At 35.1% G+C, this 20,171-nt stretch overlaps 1 protein-coding gene across 2 annotated transcripts in view; it reads right to left on the bottom strand.

Annotated features, from left to right (window-relative positions):
* The window catches only part of PALS2 (protein associated with LIN7 2, MAGUK p55 family member), a gene marked incomplete at both ends in the record, with an annotated part of 40,250 nt that overhangs the window by 15,549 nt on the left and 4,530 nt on the right, over positions 1-20,171 (bottom strand). The window contains 5 exons of one of the 2 annotated variants that reach the window (XM_084230931.1): positions 1,523-1,654; positions 3,073-3,114; positions 11,540-11,767; positions 12,400-12,549; positions 18,421-18,573. In XM_084230931.1, coding sequence (XP_084087057.1) covers positions 1,523-1,654; positions 3,073-3,114; positions 11,540-11,767; positions 12,400-12,549; positions 18,421-18,573 — 705 coding nt within the window. The remainder of the gene's footprint in view (positions 1-1,522; positions 1,655-3,072; positions 3,115-11,539; positions 11,768-12,399; positions 12,550-18,420; positions 18,574-20,171) is intronic. The other variant, XM_084230932.1, reaches the window with a different exon arrangement.

The following is a 20,171-nucleotide window of genomic DNA, read 5'->3' as shown; positions in this document are numbered from 1 at the left end:
CTGTGTTTATCCTAATAACGAGCATTGGAAAACCTGGTATCTATTTTAGCAATTAAAATTCTGAAAAATAAAATAGCAGACCACAAAATGCAGAGACTGAAATAGTGGTAACAAGTATTAAAAGAGAAAACTAAGAGAAGGCATTTATAGAAAGAGCAAAAAAAAAAGAAAACCACACAAATTAAAGAAAGGAAATAGTCATAAAAAGCAGATTTTTTTTTTAGATGAGAGCTCCAAGAAATTCAGTTACCCTCTTCAAATCATAGATTCTGTTAAATTTACCCTTTCTTAGTTCTTTCATCATCTAGTACACCCATATATAATAATGTTGAATCTGAGGAAACATTAGTAAGATTGTTCTCATTCCGTAATTCATTCCTCCTTAGAAGTCAGTATAACTGATGGCTAATGTGAGCTACTACTATCTCATTTAGAGTTGAGTACTAGGTTCTGGGTCCTCTTCTCTCACACCATAAGACTTTCATTTGCGCTAACAATTTAAAGGATAGACATTCTGATTTGTCAGATTCTCCAGTTCTGAATACTGTGGTTATTTTGATATTAACATTTACAAAAACAGACTTATTACTGCTGATGGAGCTTTCTGAAAGCTGTATTGCAGAAAAGGATCATCAAGATACAAATATATCTTCTAGGAAATGAAAGGAGGGAAAAATAAAGTGAAACACACCCATTTCCATTCACGCAGGTTTCTTTTTTTTTAATTTTTATTTATTTATGCATACAAGAACTGGGGTGCAGGCGAGAGGTGTGGGGGGTGAGAGGACTCACCAGAGACAGAGTGAGGAACAGAACAGGCAGACTGACTGAAATGCACTGCTGAAGGGAGCAGCAGGAGAGGTCTGCTGCACCATGTGTGTAGCTCCCTGGCTGGGGATCAAACTCATGTTGCAATGGCTGGTGATAGCTTGATAGTGCTGAGACTTAACCCCTTCCTTGAGCCACCAGGGAGGCCCCATCCACACAGATTTCAATCCGAGACCAAACAACGCTGATAAAGTAAATCTTCACTTCTAATAAACTGAGAGGTGAGCAAATAGATTAAAGAATTTAACATATTTTTATCATGAATGGATACACAGAGAAAGAGGAGGCAAGCGATAGACTACTATACTCATAGTGAAAACAAAACAAAACAAAAATTCCTGGTTAAAATAAACAAAAAACAAATATTGAAAAGAAAACCCCAAGCGAGTTCTTCTCACCCCAAAGCATATTTTACTACAATCACACATACAGGAGAACCAACTGGTCTAATCCCTAAACCAAAGTGAAGGTACCATAGGCTAGTTAATTCTGCATTTATTAATAGCTACTCACAAATTCCCTCTCAATTTGGTCTTCTGTCCACAAAATTAGCAGTCATGAAGCACGAGCTGTTCATGCAGGAAAAAGCATTGGAACAAATGCTAATACCTTCTTCCTGAATATTCAGATATTGGGCCAGATCTAAGATTGAAAATAAAAAAGTAGTTGAGGAAATTTTGAGAAGCATACTAACCTGCCACCAGTTTGGATCTTCTCTGTTTACAATCTGAAGAATCTCTCCTTTTGAAAACTTCAATCCTGCTTCTTTGCAGGGTATCAGGTTATCATTGTATGGATTATAATCAAAATGACATTTCACAAATACCTAAAACACATAACACAATTAAGAATACTAGATATATCATTTTCACCATATTTTTGAAAATTTTTTCCACTCTAATTATATTAATAATTGACTATATCTTTATAGTAGTTCAACCAAGAAATCTTCTTAAATAAAAAACAAATTATTAGAGCATTAGTAATTTGATGTAAGAAAAGAAATAGTAGTACTATGTTAAATTTCATTTCTATTTTAATTTCAAATCTTATATCAACAATTTGACATTTTATTTCATCATTCTTACATTTCCCAATTATTTCACGATTTTTCAATCAACACTGCATAACTTTTATGCAAATAAATGGTACTTTTGAATTAATGTCTTGAAATAATATATGCAGTTGATTTAAAGCATGTATTTCATAAGATTGACATAAGATTGACTTCTTGAAAGAGCCCTGAAACCAACAGTAAATATTAAAAATTCATATAGAAGTCAAGACTTGAAATATATTTACTAACCTTAAAAGAAATTTTAATCCCAACTTTCATCCTTGGTAACATATTTTTTTAATCATACAGATTCACACTGGCCAAGAACTAGTGTAGAAAATACATTTTTTGGAATCATCTTGCTGATTACCTTTTTCATTCATAATTTAAGGATAACCATTAAATTGATTATAGGACAAATACTGAAAAAGCCTTGAAACTGTTTTCCCATTTAAATAAATGTAAGTCTACAAAAATCCTTTAAATCTGTTTTATTAATATAAGCCTGGTGATTACCACTGGAATATTTTGCCTATTCACTATGATTTGAATTCTCATTAAAGTAAGTTTTTTCAGTATTTGATGTCAAGTCCAGACCAATTACTTTCTTGAAACAGACTTTTCCATGCATAGTTCCAAAAATTCAACTTTTATCTACAAAAAATTTGACTTAGCACTCATCAGGTAAAATTTAACAAGCAGGGAAGCATATAATTATTAGTCAAAAAGACTATTTTTCTACTTATTTATCTTACTCCTATAACACAAGTAGCTACATTATATTAGTGCAGTAAAATAAAATATGATGGATGCATATTAAAATGATTTACAAATAAATTTGGAAACATAGCAAAATTTTAGTTTTGTACAATTAGATGATTCGGATAGAAAGCAGTCTGAACATTTTCAATAACTTTGGAAAGACTAAATATTAATGCCCCCCCCAAAAAAAAATCAGTAAGTCAATAATTTGTTTTCTGGCACATAATTTTAGAAGTATCTAAAAGCAAGCATACAAACAATATTAAGATTGCTAAAATGGGACAATTGGCTAACTTGACAATGACATGCAACTCAATGTTTTGGATATGGGAAAAATCCAAAATGATTAAGTTTAATCAAGATAAATTTAGTTGGCTGGTAAGAAAGAAAACAGTACCAGAGAAGGCATTGGAATGACATCATACCTGACGGATGTGTGCCGGATGCCTCTCCATATTGATGCAACTCTAAAAATACATTTTTCATTGCATAAATAAAGCCAGATTTTAAATTTATAATAAATTAACAAAAACAAATCAACTGGCCCATTTTCATCACTTCATTCATTTGGTAAACAACTACCTCACTAACTAATTGTTCACAGGTATATCTGAAAATTATAAATCATAGAAGCAAAAAGCTAGAGGTATTTGAGATGAGGCAGAAAAAAGGGATGGATATATAAAGATATAAAAATACCTGGATATACCTTCTTGAAAATGCTGCAGTGAATGAATAGTAAGAGCGCATCATAATCTAACCTGAATATGTTTATCATTCTTATTTATGAGACAGAATATATTTTACAATCATAAAGCTCAGACTCTTCAAGATAGTCCAAATTTCAAATATTCATCCCCTGACTCTCATTAAATTGTTCTAGAAAAGCCATTATTTGTAAAACAAACCATAATCTCTCAAATGCACAAGACTTCTAGAAAGATTTATTTTAATTTCAGTTATCAATTGTGGAACATTATTCTCATACTCAAAAACTCAGATTAATTTCATTTTATTTACAATGACCTTTGAAAATGTCTGAAAAGAAAATCAATGAACCCAACCTTTGATCTAAACATTTGTAATTACCTTAAAAATCATTAGAGATTTACTAGATTTAGTACTGTATCTTCAGTACATTTAAAAGTGTTTCATTAATAGGCTCTGCATGTATACTGATCATTTTTCATTAAGAAATTACTAAACACAATCTACTAAAATATTTCAATTTGTGAATGACAAACAATCTGAAGTACATAGAAGAAAGAAAAAGAAGTATAAAGGGCTTTTAAGCACAAGAATATAGTTCAATCTCAAAATAGAAATAACAAAGTTAAAACTACATTATGACAGCATTTTCTTCTATCAGATTAGCAGAAATACAAATATTTGATAACATTTTGTAAATAGGACTATGGACCAATGGACATTTCCTAATAGTTTAGTGGGAGAAATGACCCAACCCCTTATGAGCACAATTTGGTACAAGCTGTCAAAATTACAAAGGCAAAATCCTCTGACCTAGTAATTCACCTATGGGAATGTATCCAACAGCAATATTGCTTGGACATATGCAAAATGAGGTAAGTATAAGACTATGAACCACTGATTTATTACTAAAACAAAAGATTGGATGCAACTTATTTAACAGTAGGGAATTATTTAAACAAATGATGCTAAATTTGTGTAAATCTCTGCAGCTGTTACTAAATTGGGGGGGGGGGGAGAAGAGATTGTATATCAAGAGGCAGCCTATGTGCCCAAGATTCTTGAGAGACATGGCTAAGTGAAAAACCATAAGGTGGAAGGGGAGAAAGACTATACAATTCTTATTTACTTGCATAGGAATTAAGAAATTCTGGAAAAATAAACTAATAGCATGGTCATGGTTTCTCATGGGGGATGAGGTCTAGGTTGATAGAAATAATCAGGAGGGAGATTTCAATAAACACATATTTATATTTCTTGAATTCTAAATCACTGGATTTACCTATTCAAAAAGTAAATTCTTATGGTAATATAAGTGTTTCCTGTTTCTAAGTAAGATGAAATAACAAGGTTGGGCCCTCCAACCCAAAACAACTAAAATATTGGACAAAATATGCAAAACAAAGTCCATGCAGATATCAGAAAACTGTGAGGCCTAAAAAAATGGAAATAAACAAAATGAATTATACTATTGCCCCTGCTAACTACAGACTTTCCAGTTTGCTACTCAGAAAAGGAGAATCAAATGGAGCCAGGTGGCTTCCAAGTTGAAAAGATGAGGTAGGAGACCAGGAAGGTCAAGGTGGCTGCAGTGCACAAAACAGAGTAATAAGTGAGGGAAGAGCTGAACAGAGACAGGGTTTGAGAACTGTAAAGGATTCCCTCCTGTCTTAGAGTACTGATCAGTACATGTGTCTGAGGAACATAAACAACAGATGAAGAGCCATCGGAAAGCATAATAAGGAACAATATCAGGAGGTCATACAGGTCAAGAAGTTTGTTATAACAGGATGAGTGAAAAAAACCTCATAATTCACGAGGCATTAAAAACTCACGTGTTATACACTAGACTTAATCCAGCTTTGGCTGCCTCTAACAAAGCTGAAAAATCAAGATCCAAAAGGATCAAAAAGTTCCCAAGGAACTTAAATGTATCCTAGAACAAAGCTTACGATTATTTCTGGAAATACAAATATATACAGCACCCAACAAGGTAAAATGCCTGATGTCTGGCAGCTAATAAAAAATGACCAGGCATGCAAATAAGGAGGACATATAACCCTCAATATGAAGGGGGAAAAAATCTAGCAAGTGAGAGTGACCCAGAAATGTCACATATGATGCACGAAGTAGACAAGGAGATTAAACTTTTAACTATACATATTCTATTCCTATGTTCAAGAAGCTAGAGGAAGAATTGGGAATGCCAGATGGAAAAATGGCAGATAGAAAAAAACTCAGTTTAAACTTCTAGAGATGAAAACCAAAATATTGGAAACAGAAAATAAACCAGATGTGATTAACAGCAGACTAGACACTGTAGAAGATCAGTAAACTTGATGACACAGCAACAGAAACATGAAAACAGGCAGAAAAAAAGATAAAGTAAATGAACAGACTATTAGTTCTAGGACAACTTCAAGGAGTCTAATATACATGTAATTGAAGTCACCAAAGGAGAAGAAATAGAAAAAACATTTGGAGAAATTACAGCAAAAATTTTCCCAAATTCAATCAAAGTAGTCATTTTTCAACAAATGGAGCTAAAAAAATTGGATACCTATATGCAAACAACAACAACAACAAAAATCCTTTGATCCATTCCTTGCACTCTTTACAAAAAATTACTTATAAATACTTCATGGAGCTACATATAAAGCATAAAGCTATAAAACGTCCAGAAGAAATCTTTATGGCCTTGGATTATATAGAGAATTTTTACACAGAACAATAAAAGTATGATCCAAACAATAATAAATAGTAAACTAGACCATCAAAATTAAGATGCCTGCTTTCTTAGTTGTGATAAGAGAAACGCAAATCAAAAGCATGGTAAGATCCATGACACACCTATTAGAATGGCTACAATTATAAACCAATCACACCAAATGTTGGCAAAGATGTGGAATTTCCAAAATTCTATCTAATGCTATGGAAATTGTAAACTGGTAGAACCCCTTTTGAAAACAGTTTAGTAATTTCTCCATAACCTCAATATATATCTACCATAGGATCCAATCCTTCAATTCCTAGGTATTTACCATGGAAACTTAGTAACTATTTGCAATAGTCCCAAACTGAAAACAACAAATGGTCATGATAACTAATACATAATAACTAATACAACAAATAACAGGTTAAAAGAGAAAAACCTTAACAGAGAATGTGATAAAATCCAATGCTTATTCATAATTTTAAAAAAAGATTAGCAAATTAGAAATAGGATTTCTTAATCTGATTAAAAAAACCTTCTAAATAATTACATGTCAGAAGTGCCTCTTTAAAGTCAGGAACTGAACTGAATTGAGTATCTATTTTTAGATGTAATCAAAACTATGTGAAATTTTAAAAAAATCAGTAACTCCATGCACCCTCAGCTGGTCTGCCTTGAGACCACTTGAGTGCCAAACTCATTTTCCTGTGAAGCCTGTTTCCACCTCAACAAGATGATAAAACAAGGGAAACTTGCCAACCTTCATACACTAGATAAAGGAACTTCCTGCAGATGATATATGCAGTAACAAATAATATATGTCTGTCATAACAGATGATAAAAATCTTCAATTGCCCTTAAAGAAACTAAGAATAAACAGTATCTCTCCTATTAAAGAGGTAGCTTGTTTGCAAAACAGGGAATGGTGATTCATTTTAACAAATCTCACACTCACACATTTCTGGCAGTAAACACTCTCACCATTACCAGCCATGCTGAGACAAAGCAGCTGACAGAAATGCCACCCAGCATCTTAAACCAGGTTGGTGTTAACAAACTTAAGAAGACTGCAGAGGCTGGATGGAAAAATACCACTGGCTATTGGGGAGGAGGGTGAGCTTGTTTAGCATTTTGATGAGACGTCCAACAGTGAGGCAAACAGAAATGACTTCACTTCTATAAAAATAATAAAACTTCATTAATATTGACTGCTTAAAAATTTTGCTTAGTATGTAATAAAATATAGAAATCTTTAGTAATTTAAATTCTGAGGTCCTTGATTACTGCTTTTTAATTGCTGATACACAATTACTGGTTAGCAATTAACTGATCCAAAGAAGCCAGAATAAAGTTTTAAACAAGCATCAAAAAGTCTGCCTAGGGCCTCCCCGGTGGCGCAGCAGTTGAGTGCTGGGTTGCGAAGCTGCCCGTAGCCTCTGCAGCGCCGGTTCGATCCTCGGCTGCTCCCTGGCCACCTGAGAAAGGTCCCACATGGCGCGCAGACCTCTCCTGCTGCCCGCTGCTCCCCTCAGCAGTGTACTTCGGTCCCTCTGCCTGCTCTGCTCCCCGCTCTGCCTCTGGTGAATTCTCTCACCCTCCCGCACTTCTGACTGTACCCAGTGCTTGTATGTATGTATGTATAAATCAATCCATCAATCAATCTTTAAAAAAAAAAGTCTTTGCCTAGTTAAGAAAAGAACTAAAGAAGCATGCTCATTACCTACACTTCTAGTCAACATTTTATCGAAAGTTCCATAAGCACAAGAAGGCAAAACTAAATGAGAGAAGTAAAAGGTTTGGAAAGGAGAAAATAAAACTTATTCTTTAAAAGTAATATTTTTGCATAGAAAACTCCCCAAAAACTATAAAGTATTAAAAATAATAATTTAGAGGCCTCCCTGGTGGCACAAGGGGTTACGTCTCAGTGCTATCAAGCTATTGCCAGTTACTACAACATGAGTTCGGCCCTGGCCAGGGAGTTAACCCACATGGCACAGCAGACCTCCCCTGTCTAGCCTGCTGCCCTCCTCAGCAGCGTATTTCAGTAGATCCACCTGTTCTGTTCCCCACTCTGTCTCTGGTGAATCCTCTCACCCCTCCCCCCATACCTCTGGCCTACACTTCGGTTCTTGTATGCATAAATTTTTTTTAAAAAATAGTTTAGAAAGTTACTTAAAAATAAGATTAATATGTTAAAGTGAGTTGATATCTCTGTGGTTTAAGATATGTAATCAGTATTTGCACAAGTCAGTCCACACATTCCCAAACAAATTACTAGTCATATTCTGATTTAAAGTAAGGACTTGGCAGAACTGTTTCTTTAGTCATTTCACCCACTCAGTTTCTCCTACTAATTACTGTCATTTGCATATACATCACTTATTCCATTTGCAATATTTATTGTTTTCTCAGTACTTTCACTATTTTTATTTTTGCTTTTGAAAGATAATTGTGAGGTAAAGTTTATATAAATAGCATATACTTGAAGTACACAATTTGATAAACATGGACGAATATATGCATCCCTAACTCCATTAACACATTCCAGAGAGCAAAGTTTCTTCACCATTAACATTTTTATCCATTAACATACATAGATTTTCTAATATGAAACCAGTCTAGCATATATGGGATAAAGCCAACTTGTACATGTTAGATTATCTCCCTTATACATCATTAACTTTCATTTGCTGCCATCTTGTTGAGAATTTTTACATGTGTATATATCCCTGAGTGAAATGGAACTGTCATTTTTTTCTTATGATTTTGATACCTGGGTCATGCTGGCCTCAAAGAGGAGTAGGAGAGAATTCACATCAGTTTGACCTTAATAAACAAATGGGATCATGAACAACCTTTGGGAACCTATCTGATCTGCAAGTTGAAGAACTTCAGAATTGGTTATAACTTCTAAATTTGGATTCAAATTTGAAACTATAGATCCTTACCTCCCATGAAAGATTTTGGGTTTTAAGAAAGCACCTGAGCAGCAGCTCTCCTGCATGTGACTGTGCAGGTGTTTCTCATCACCAACCTTCTCCCTCTGCAAAGCAGCAGAGAGGCAGCTCCTCCCAAGGCTGCTGCCTGCGACCATGCGGCCTTCATTAACCAACCTGTCCCTTTCAGGGGCAGCTCTTTCTTCCCACTTGTGTTTGCACAAGTATCCTTTCCTTCCCTTCTCTTTTTATAATAAAGCTGCCCTTTTAGATACAAAAAAAAAAAAAAAAAAGGCACCTCAAATGATTCTAATAAAGATGATCTACAGAGCATGCTTTGGATGGAAGGAGGTAAGCTCCTGCTTCCATCTGCTCTCACACCATTCCAGAGGGAGGGCTGAAACAAGCCTAGCAGGACTACATGGAAGAGCTTCTAGTTACAGCTGAGTTAAACGGAATGTTCTTGCTGCTCTCCAGCTTCCCTTTATAAAAGGATTAGTTTGTCAGGACAGTCCTGGTTTATGCCTATTGTTCTAGCATAATTAGTGATAACTGCCCCTTTCACGGTTAAAAAACACCCCAATTTGGGTAAGATCTAGCCCTCCTTTGGAAGTCTTCATGTTACAATTTCTTTTCTTCTTTACTAGAGGATAGGTCTGAGACAGCATCAGGGTTAGCTGATTTATCCTTCCCATCCTTCCCCCCTTCAATCTCTCTTCTCTTAGTTCTACAACCCAAAGTTTGAGAAGCCATAGGATGGGGAAAACCTCATGCTTAACATGCAGTTAAATATCACTGCATTTCATGCCATTCAGACCAGTTCACCAGGGATAGAATCTACAAAAGAATTTGGATCAAACTGTAGTTATTAATATTGGAAACATTTATCTTGCAATAAAAGTTCATGGCTGCCATGGTAAGCTGGTAAGAATTCTGGAGTTTGGGACACAGCGAAAAAATATTCACAGTTATCAGAACATATAATACAAAAAACTGAACAATCTTAAGTTCTACTTTTCTAGGCTATTTAGGTCCAAATGAAAATGTGAAAGACAATGTGAACCCAAGTGAAGACTAATAGTAGCCCGAGAGGCAGTTAGTGCTATGAAATGTCTACTTTCTAGTACCGTTTCTTTCATGATTCTTCTTGAAGATGAGGTCTCTAGACTTTCATTTTAACCAAAGTTCATTACAAGTCTACTTCTTTTCAGATGTTCAATTAACACACTAAATTCATGACTAAATATTCTATCCTAACCTCCAAAGATCAATATAAGGCAGGTATGTAACATGGTACCATTTTTTTCTTTTTGGGTTTTTTTTTTTGTTAACATTTGTTTACATAATTTTAAACAATTTTGTGTTTTAGATGAATAGGATCTCCCCCTTGGGTGTAGTTACATCAACACATTATTTAAAAGGATTGCACACACACAAAAAAATAAAACTAGGCTTTAAGTTCTCATATTAACCATACAAAAATAAGATACATTGACAGCATCTTATGTAAAAAACTTGTTTCACTCACACATGAAACTGCAAATTTCTGAAAATACCTGAACAACAAAAGGTATTAATCTAAGGCAGTGATAAATATCTCTTATTTCTATGTTATCTAGACTTGAAAACTCTTTCTTCAGTTCCAACACTATGATAATGGCTCATGGTTTCTCTGCAATCACTTTATTCTTTTCTTTCTTTATAATCCTGTCACATCGCACTACATCATCACCACTGTCACAAAGCTATGTGCTAAGTACTCTGCAGCAAGGGCTGCTGTGAGGACTTTACATGAATTAACTCAGTTAATCCTCAAAACAATCTTGCAGAAAGGAAAAGTTTCCCTAACTATATAGGTGAGAAAAAAAAGAAAGAAGCTATTAAGAGGCAGCTTTGGTACTGGAGCCCACACAGCCACCTTAACCTTTCATTGTCTTTCCCAAATCACATCACACCTGCAAAAATCTGTTACCTGGTAACAAGATCTTTCTTTTTGAAAGTCACTCAACATAACAAGGCTAGATGATCACTTTCATTAAAACATTCCTGTTTAGTTATCTATTTTATTTAAAAATTAGTTACAAAATACAGATCAAATATGTACAAACCAAGGAGTCAAGATTCTTTTCAAGCTGTATTTATTTCTCCCATCCTGACTTCATTCTTTTTAGGCCATCACATGAACACTTAGCAAAAGGTGATAAGGACTATATTCTTATTTTCTCACAGGGCCTGAAACAAACCAGGTTTCAAAAATGTCTAATAAACTAATGACTAAACAGCTTTATGGTTTTTCTGATACCTAGCAGTAAGTTACTGTAATGTTCACAAGGAGTTCCTCACTTCTTTCCTTGTAAAAGAAGATGGTGCTAATTATTGACAAATTCAAAACTCTACCCATGACGAAATAATACAATTCAGAAACAATTAAGCCAGGATTTTCTCTGTTTAACAAAAGAATAGCAACCATTGGCTGTACCACACGATTAAAGAAATTTAAGTATTCTTAATATTGCCAAGAATTTTATTACTAACCTGCTGAGGGGTAATGGTGTCTCTATAGCTGGGTAAAATTTTTAGGGTGACACTTCCACTAATACTTTTCAGTAATTCTTGTAACTCCTTTGGATTGTTTCCGACCTCATGGCCATTGACTTCTTTGATGATATCTCCCACATGAAGCAGACCCTGTCGATCTATCATTCCTCCATGAAGGATTCGGGCAATTACCAGATCATTATTTTCAACCCTAAATGTTACACCCTAAAGAAAATAAGGAACAGAATTATCATTGAGTTTATATTATTAGAAAGATAACTTAGATATTTGTGAATATGTATATATAAAAAATAATTTTCATAATAAGCAGGTGAGTAAACCATTTCTACTTTTCTCATGTTCTCTTACTTTTCAGATGTCTCCTGTCTCAATATGTTAATCCCATTTAAAATATGAGCAACTGTTTAAACATCAAAATTAACCTTAAAAATGAACCAAACATTAGACTGCATTCCACAGTATAAATGGAAGCTCTAGGGAGCAAAAAAAGTTATATACATGTACTCTGATAGTATTCCTTATGACTTTTTTTTTCACTTCACTGTTCCTGTAGTTAGGAACCAGAAACAGTGATTTTAGCAGGCATCGTAAACTTCACTACTTAGAGACTATTACCACGGTTTCAATTTCCAGTTTCAGTTCATTTTGGTTTAATTTTGTATGTTACATCAAGTAGCGAGCACATCAGTTATGCACTTACATACAGGCCCAAAAAAGACTGATAGAATATAAATAAGGTTTCATAATGATACAATTATGAGAGACAAAAAATGAGATAGAGGAGTGACTGAGCCACAGTATGTCAGGGTTAAGCAGGCATTGATTAATCTACTCACCAGTGGTTCCCCAGCTCTTTTGTGAATACCAAGAATACGAATGGCATCTACCGGCAACAACTGATTATTGATAGAATTATTCATTTCTGGGCTTGATGGAGGTGAATCATAACACTTTGATGCCACAATATCATGGGCTTCCAGGAGTGACTACAAGGATTCAAAATAGCCTGTGGTTATTAATTGCTGATAAGTTATTAAAAATGATTGAATTATCCCAGTGGAGTACTAAAAATATCCAAAGTATACATTATTAAATTTTGAAGTATGAGTTAAATACAATGTATTTTTAAGAAATAGAAATATAGTTTTACTTATTATCAAACAATATCATACCTCTTGTTTTAAAAGATTTAAAGACACTGGTAGAGTTTTTACTTTCAAGTGCCATGCTCAATGGAAAGTAGACCTCGATTCCCATCTAGGTGGGACAAAATAAAAGCACTCGATTTCACTGTTAACACTGTCATCACCATCATCATCAGTCAGTAATTATTATCAATCCCAATTTATTAATTATCACACAAACTTAAAAGCCTGAGACCCTAATTTTTACCCTAAAGTTATGTTAGCAATTCCATAATACATGTACAAATATATACATATATACAAAATATCTGCTAAAAAGACATCCAATAGAAGATAAATATCAGTAACATATCAGTGATAGAATATTTCATATTACCAATGAGGTTATAAGATCCATGGGATGGGAGGAATAACAAATCAATAACAGTTCTGAATATATTCCTACATTTACTATATATATCTTCATGGATAACTTTGCTCTACCTTTCCAGGACTTTTTAATTATTTTCTGTTTTTCATTTATACCATTATACTCAACATAAAACTAATCTAAAATTTATTTGAGTAGATGGAACACAAGTTCAGAAACAAATCAAAATAGAAGAGAGCAAATGTAAACAGGTTCAGAATACAAATGTCCGAACTTAATTGTTAATTTCTGGTCATTTCATGAAAATATGTATAAGATATTAAAGAAAAACTGTTTTTTAAAGATTTATATATTTATGCATACAAGAACTGGGGTGTAGGCCAGAGGTGCATGGGGACAGAGAGCGACAGACCAAGCATTTCCCTGACTTTTCAGTAGGCAATGCATTATAGGGTAACTGAATAGCCAACGGGATGGAAGCAAAGCACTACTTTATGTAAAGACACTAGTTAATAAGTGTAGAATGAGAGAATTTGACAAAAGTTATTTTGCAACCTCTAAAGAAAATATTGATTCCGTCAAGGAATATTTATATGTGTTCATGAGCAGGTTGAGAACAGTGTTGTATAATACTAGAATAACAACACTCTAGATTATTTCCTAGTAGAGAGAATTTCAAAGGAAGGATTACATTGTTTAGCCCTTAATCCAGGGATCAATCTCAATATGAATAGTGGTTGCTCAACCAAGGATTTATAGATCTTCTGATGCAGTTTAGTTCATGTTATATCACATCACTTACAATTCACTTTCATTTCAAATAATTAACTTGAATCATTAACTTTTCATATAGTTTATAGGACATAGAAGGAGGAACTAAACAACACAGTGGGGAAGCAACCAGATAAATCCAGGGAGTGGAACACTCTGCAGGAAAACAGGCTGCAGATCACTATCATAATCAGGCGGAAGAGATAGTCCAACCAAATACCACCTACATGGACTCAGGGTGGAAACTTGTATATACAAGCCATTTGTGTAGAATATCTGGGTGCCAAAAGAAGACGTCTGATTACAGTATATGTACTACATGAGATAGAGGTTCACTGAGATGGGAAAGTGGAACTCAATAACTGAAAAGAAAGGGTAACTTTCCAAACAGCTTGTGCAAAATGATCTCAGTGAGTAAATATATATATATATGCATATTTATGCACAGAAGAAATAGGGTGGAACAGGCACTAAAATATAGTAGAGTAGTGACACAGATACTAAGAATGTAATCATTTCAATTTTTGTACTACTGCTCACCAGATTTCAATTTTATATATTCATTAAGCTTTATGTAGATTTGTTTAGTAAATTTCATATATTTATTAAAATATATAGCATAGGGCCTCCCCGGTGGCGCAGTGGTTGAGCGCTGGGTTGGGAAGCTGCCCGCGGCCTCTGCGGCGCCGGTTCGATCCCCGGCTGCTCCCTGGTCACCGGAGGAGGGTCCCACATGGCGCGCAGACCTCTCCTGCCGCCCACTGCTCCCCTCAGCAGTGTACTTCGGTCCTTCTGCCTGTTCTGCTCCCTGATCTGGCTCTGGTGAATTCTCTCACCCTCCCACGCTTCTGACTGTACCCAGTGCATGTATAAACAAACAAACAAACAAACTAAATAAATAAAGCATGCCTCTATTAAAAAAAAAAAAGATTTTAAAAAAAATATATATATATAGCATACCTGAAAGCTCTACTCAGATGCTACTGAGGTAGCACAAATTGAACATGATCAATTACCTTAATAGGAACACATCCAAAACAGTTTTCCTAGAGTGTTCCTCACCCCAGTGAAAGCCGAGTTGTTTGTCTGAAATTCTATTATCATCTTCCCACATTGTCACATGTACCCAATCACCAAGTCTTGTGGATTGCTGTTCAAAACTTGCAAATTCTCCTATCACATGTCCCACTCCCTACACTGTCACCACAATTTCTTGCCTTAGCTTAACCACTTGTCTCACAATCTGACCCTTCCCTGTTTAGTATCTCTCCCTCTCCCCACCCAAGGTTTCCATTTTCCTCACAATTAAGTGCTTTGGTGTGCCTCATAAGGCCTCAACCAAAACCCCCTAAGGGGTATCTCTGATATGTGGTCCATATTTTGGTACCTAAGACTGATTTATGCAGGAACTATCTCACTATAAATCATATTTTGCATTAACATTTTGAAGACTCACAGAATGTGTTTGAGAAAAAGCAAGGGAGCCATTCTTATAGTTATTAGATAATTCAATGTGGGTTTGATTTGCATTTCTCTAGTGATAAGTGATGAAAAACATTGTTTCATGTCTCTTGGCCATCTGTACATCTTCTTTGGACAGTGCCTATTTAGATTCTCTATCCGTTTTTGATCAATTTGCTTTTTTGTTGCTGAGGTGTATGAGTTGTTTATATATTTTTACATATTACCCCCTTGTGTGACACATGGCTTGCAAATATCTTCTCCCCCTCAGTAGGTTGCCTTTTTGTTTAAGGATGATCTATTTTTTGTGCAGAAGCTTTAAAGTTTGATGTATCCCATTGCTTATTTTTGTGTTTGTTTTCCTTGCTACTGGAGTCAAGTCCCCAAACACGTCATTGACTAACATCAGTGAGCTTACAACCTATTCTTTTTTTTATGTATTTCATGGTTTGGGGTCTTACCTTCAGGTCTTTAATCAATTTTGAATTAATTTATGTGCATGTACAGTATAAGATAGTGGTCTAGTTTGAATGTAGCTATCTCCTTTTCCCATTACCATTTATTAAAGAGATTTTCCATTCTCTATTATATTTTATATTGGGGAAAAGGGAACCCTTGAACATAGTTAGTGGGGATGTAAACTGGTTCATCCATTATAGGAAAAGGTATGTATATTTCCCCAAAATTTTAGAATGTAAATACATGATGATACTGCCATTTCATTTCTGGGTATTCACCCAAAGAATACAAAAAATCTATCTTGAAGATATATATAAAACCCTATCTTCACTGCAGCACTATTTTCAAGTTATGGAGACAAAGTTAGGGGCCACTGATGAATTAATGGATAAAGAAGATGTAGTATATATGCATAATAGAACACTACTCAGCTATTAAAAAGATGATGAAATTTTGCATTTGGACAACATGGATGGACCTAGAGGGTATAGTAAGTGAAATAAATCAGATGGAGAAAGACAAATACCATATGATTTCACTCATAAGTGGAAGAGAAACAGAGCTAACAACAACAACAACCAAAAAAAAAATAATAATAATTCTTAAAAGTAGAAACAAAATGGTGGTTACCGGAGGGGAAGGGGTAAGATGGTAGGTAAACTGGGTAAAGGGAATCGACTGTATGGCAGTAGACGGAAACCAGACTTTGGATGGCAATGACATATGACAAATTATAATGCTGTATACCTGAGACTTACATGATGTCTTAAACCTATGTTCCTACAATAAAAAAAAAACAAAAACAAAGGGGTGTTCCACTTAGTTTTCAACACTAAGATTTGTAGTAGAATACAGGGAACACTTTATTCTTCTGCCTGAACTGTTCATTAAATAGTCCATAATTTCTCCATGAAAATCCAGTACCTGTGTTATAGGGCAGCCCCGATATTGAATGGGTTGCCTGGCTGTGGGTCCTCACCCGCACGCTTAAAAGGGACTTATGAATACTCCACTACAGACACACACAAAAGGTTAATCAAAGGTTTATTTACAAGGGAAAAGGAAATAAGGAAAATGTACAACTCAGGGAGAAAATAGGGAAATAAAGTCTTTAATGCGTCTTACGCGATCCGCCGACCTGGAAACCCAAAGTCACTCTCAGAGCTGGCAGGACGCTGCTAGCTGGCGGAGAGTCAAAATAGGGAACCCCTCCAAAGCCCACGTGTCTGGCTTTATATCAACCTGGCTGCTTAACCCCACCCTCAGGTCCCAGCCACCTTCCCTTTGGTGGTGATGGGATTTGGAGTTCCCAGTGTCTTTGGCTTTGGCCTGGGGTGGGGGTGGAGTCCACAAAGCCTGTATGGAATTAGCTTTAGGACATCCTTTCCCCCTAACACCTGTGTCACAAATCAAGTTGCCATATTGTATGGATATATTACTAGGTTTCTACTCTCTGCAATTAGTCTATTGTTCCAATGTTGCTCAATAATACACTGTCTTAATTAATATAGTACAGTAGTGAAATCTTTCCCCTTATCTTCTGAAACTGGCTCTTCTTTGTTAAAATATTAAATTTTCACTCACATAAACTAATGCTTAAATTGTACTTATTTTTTGTACCTATGGAGAGTATGCTGTATTTGCTGTATCAGTTTCTATCCTTACACAGCTCTATTTTGTTCCCAGGTCATTAACTGTACCCCACTATTAGCAGCAATACTAAAAATGTGTATTATTTGTTAGTAAAAAGGCTAGGAAACTGATAATGCGGATGAAAAATCTGTTATCACAGTAAGGAGAAAATCATCTCTAGCATGTGGTCTGATCAATGTCAGGGTTGTTTAATTTTTTTCTAATTATACAAAGGAAAATCCATTTTGGTATATTTCTGTGACAAACATTATGAAATGTTTATACATAATGTGTATTAGTCTTGCTTGACTAATCATCAGCATATCAGGACATGAAAATACCTAAGCTAGAATTCACATATTTATAAAACATGGCACTAAATAATCTTAAAAAACATCACCTTGTGTTCACTTTGGCAGCACATATACTAAAACTAGAACAATACAGAGAAGATTAATATGGAAAAAGCAAAGGAGCCATTCTTATAGTTGACACACAAATTCATGAAGCATTCCATGTTGTTGTATATACACAATGGAATACTACTGAGCTATAAAAAATGAAATCTTGTCATTTGTGACAACTTATATGGAGCTGGAGGAGACTGTGTTAATGAAATAAGTCAGAAGAAGACAGACAAAAACCAAATGATTTCACTCACATGGAATATAATGAAATAAAATAAAGGAACAGACAAAAGTAGACCAAAACAAATTCTACAAATCTGACTGCAGAACTGAGGTTATGAGAAGGGGGAGCAAAGGAGGACAAGAGCCCTAATGGACTGTGGTAGAGGATCATGGGTGCTTGGTGGTGAGCATGGTATGGTAATGTACATCTGAAGAGGTATGAACCATATATCCCCAAGTCATATTCAGTGTTGTAAATAAATGTTATTGCAATAAAAAAAATACAATTAAAAAAATTCAAATCACCTTAAACTGGACCTTAATTACAAAAAAAGAGGAGACTTTGGGTATACAGGGGATATGGGGGAAAGAGTGATAGGGTAAGCTTACCTGGAAGTGAGGCTCCTTGAGGATACCAACCAATTCTGCTACATTTTCATCCACATTCATTAGAGGAGTGATATCTTCAAGAATTTCATTGACTAATTCCAAGTTATTGTCACTAACAGCTTCTAATTTTGAATCTTCTAGTCGCTCATGAGCCTGAAAATTATATTAATAAATATTAACATTTATTGTGTGGTATTGTTTCTTTTTCATAAAGAAAGTCTAAGGTACCATTCATTGAAACCAAATTTTATTTTAATCAAAGGAAACATACTGATTTTATAATAAATATATCATGCAATATAATAAATTGGCCCCTTCCTAGCCTAAAAATCATGTAAAACTCATTTTTATAACAAAGCTATTAAAAAACTAAATAGGACATTACAATTAAAAAACATTATATTCACTACCCAATAGAATTTCCTAGTGACTTTCTAGTATAGGCTCAAACTCTAGATGATATTTAAATGCATTGTTAAAATAATTGATCAAAAAAAATCATTTCATAATGTTAGTCAACCTATTATGCTGTACCTTAAACTTAAATAGTGCTGTGTGTCAATTCTATCTGAAAACTGATAAGTAAAATGAAAATAGAAACCCAATCATTATATTCATTATCATTAAAAATATAACAAATATCACTTTGGGAATTTCAGAAACCAAAAATTACTATTTTCAAATTTGGAAAAATCAGCACAAATGGTCAATTCAGAGAAAGTAGTCCTTGAACTGGGCTGTAAATAAACATGCTCTCCTCGTGTTTCTATATCTTAAGAGGTTTTGTTTATTCAGATCTCACAATTTCTCATGGAAAAGGTACCATGCATCAGTCACACTGTCACAGAAAATAAGTGCCCATAATTATCCTTAATAGTAGGAGTAAAGTAGTTTTAAATTCAACCTGAGAATAAACTCTAAGCAGGTTCTATGTTTGGTGTTCTTTTCTTTCTTTTTGTAGGCCAGAGGTGGGGGCTGGAGGGGGAGTGAGAGGATTCACCAGAGACAGAATGGGGAGAACAGGTGGATTTACTAAGATACACTGCTAAGGGGGACAGCAGACAAGACCGGAGAGGTCTGCTGCACCATATGTGGGTTAGCTCCATGGCTGGGAATTGAAGTCAGGTCCTGACGGTGATAGTGCTGAGACTTAACTAACCCTAGGCCACCCGGGAGGCCCCTTGTTTTCTGATTAATGGTTGGTGTCTAGTTTTTGAAGACAGGTAAAATATAATTAAGATTTAATTTATAAATAAAACGATATAAGATGACTTAGTTTACACAATATTTTGAAGATTCAGTTCTGTCAGTGATTAGAAAATCCAAATTTCTTTTTTGTTTTTTAAAGATTCATTTTATTCATGCATACAAGAACCAGGATACAGGCCAGACGTACGGGAGGGTGAGAGGATTCACCAGAGACAGAGTGGGGAACAGAACAGGCAGACTGACTGAAATACACTGCTGAGGGGAGCAGCGGGCAAGATAGGAGAGGTCTGCTGTGCCATGTGGGATTCTTGCCGGCCGGCCGGGATCAAATCTGCACTGCAGAGGCTGCGGACAGCTTCATAGGGCCATGCTCAACCGCCTGCGTCGCCAGGGGAGGCCCAGAAAATCCAAATTTTAAGTGGCAACAGTATCAAACTTTAACTGATACCTATACTTTATTTTTTAAAAAAAAGATTTATTTATTTATGCATACAAGAGCTGGGGCACAGGCCAGAGATGCGGGGGATGAGAGGATTCACCAG

Source organism: Talpa europaea (assembly GCF_964194135.1).
Source record: "Talpa europaea genome assembly, chromosome: 3".
Classification (NCBI taxonomy): domain Eukaryota; kingdom Metazoa; phylum Chordata; class Mammalia; order Eulipotyphla; family Talpidae; genus Talpa; species Talpa europaea.
This window is presented reverse-complemented; position numbering and strand designations above follow the sequence as displayed.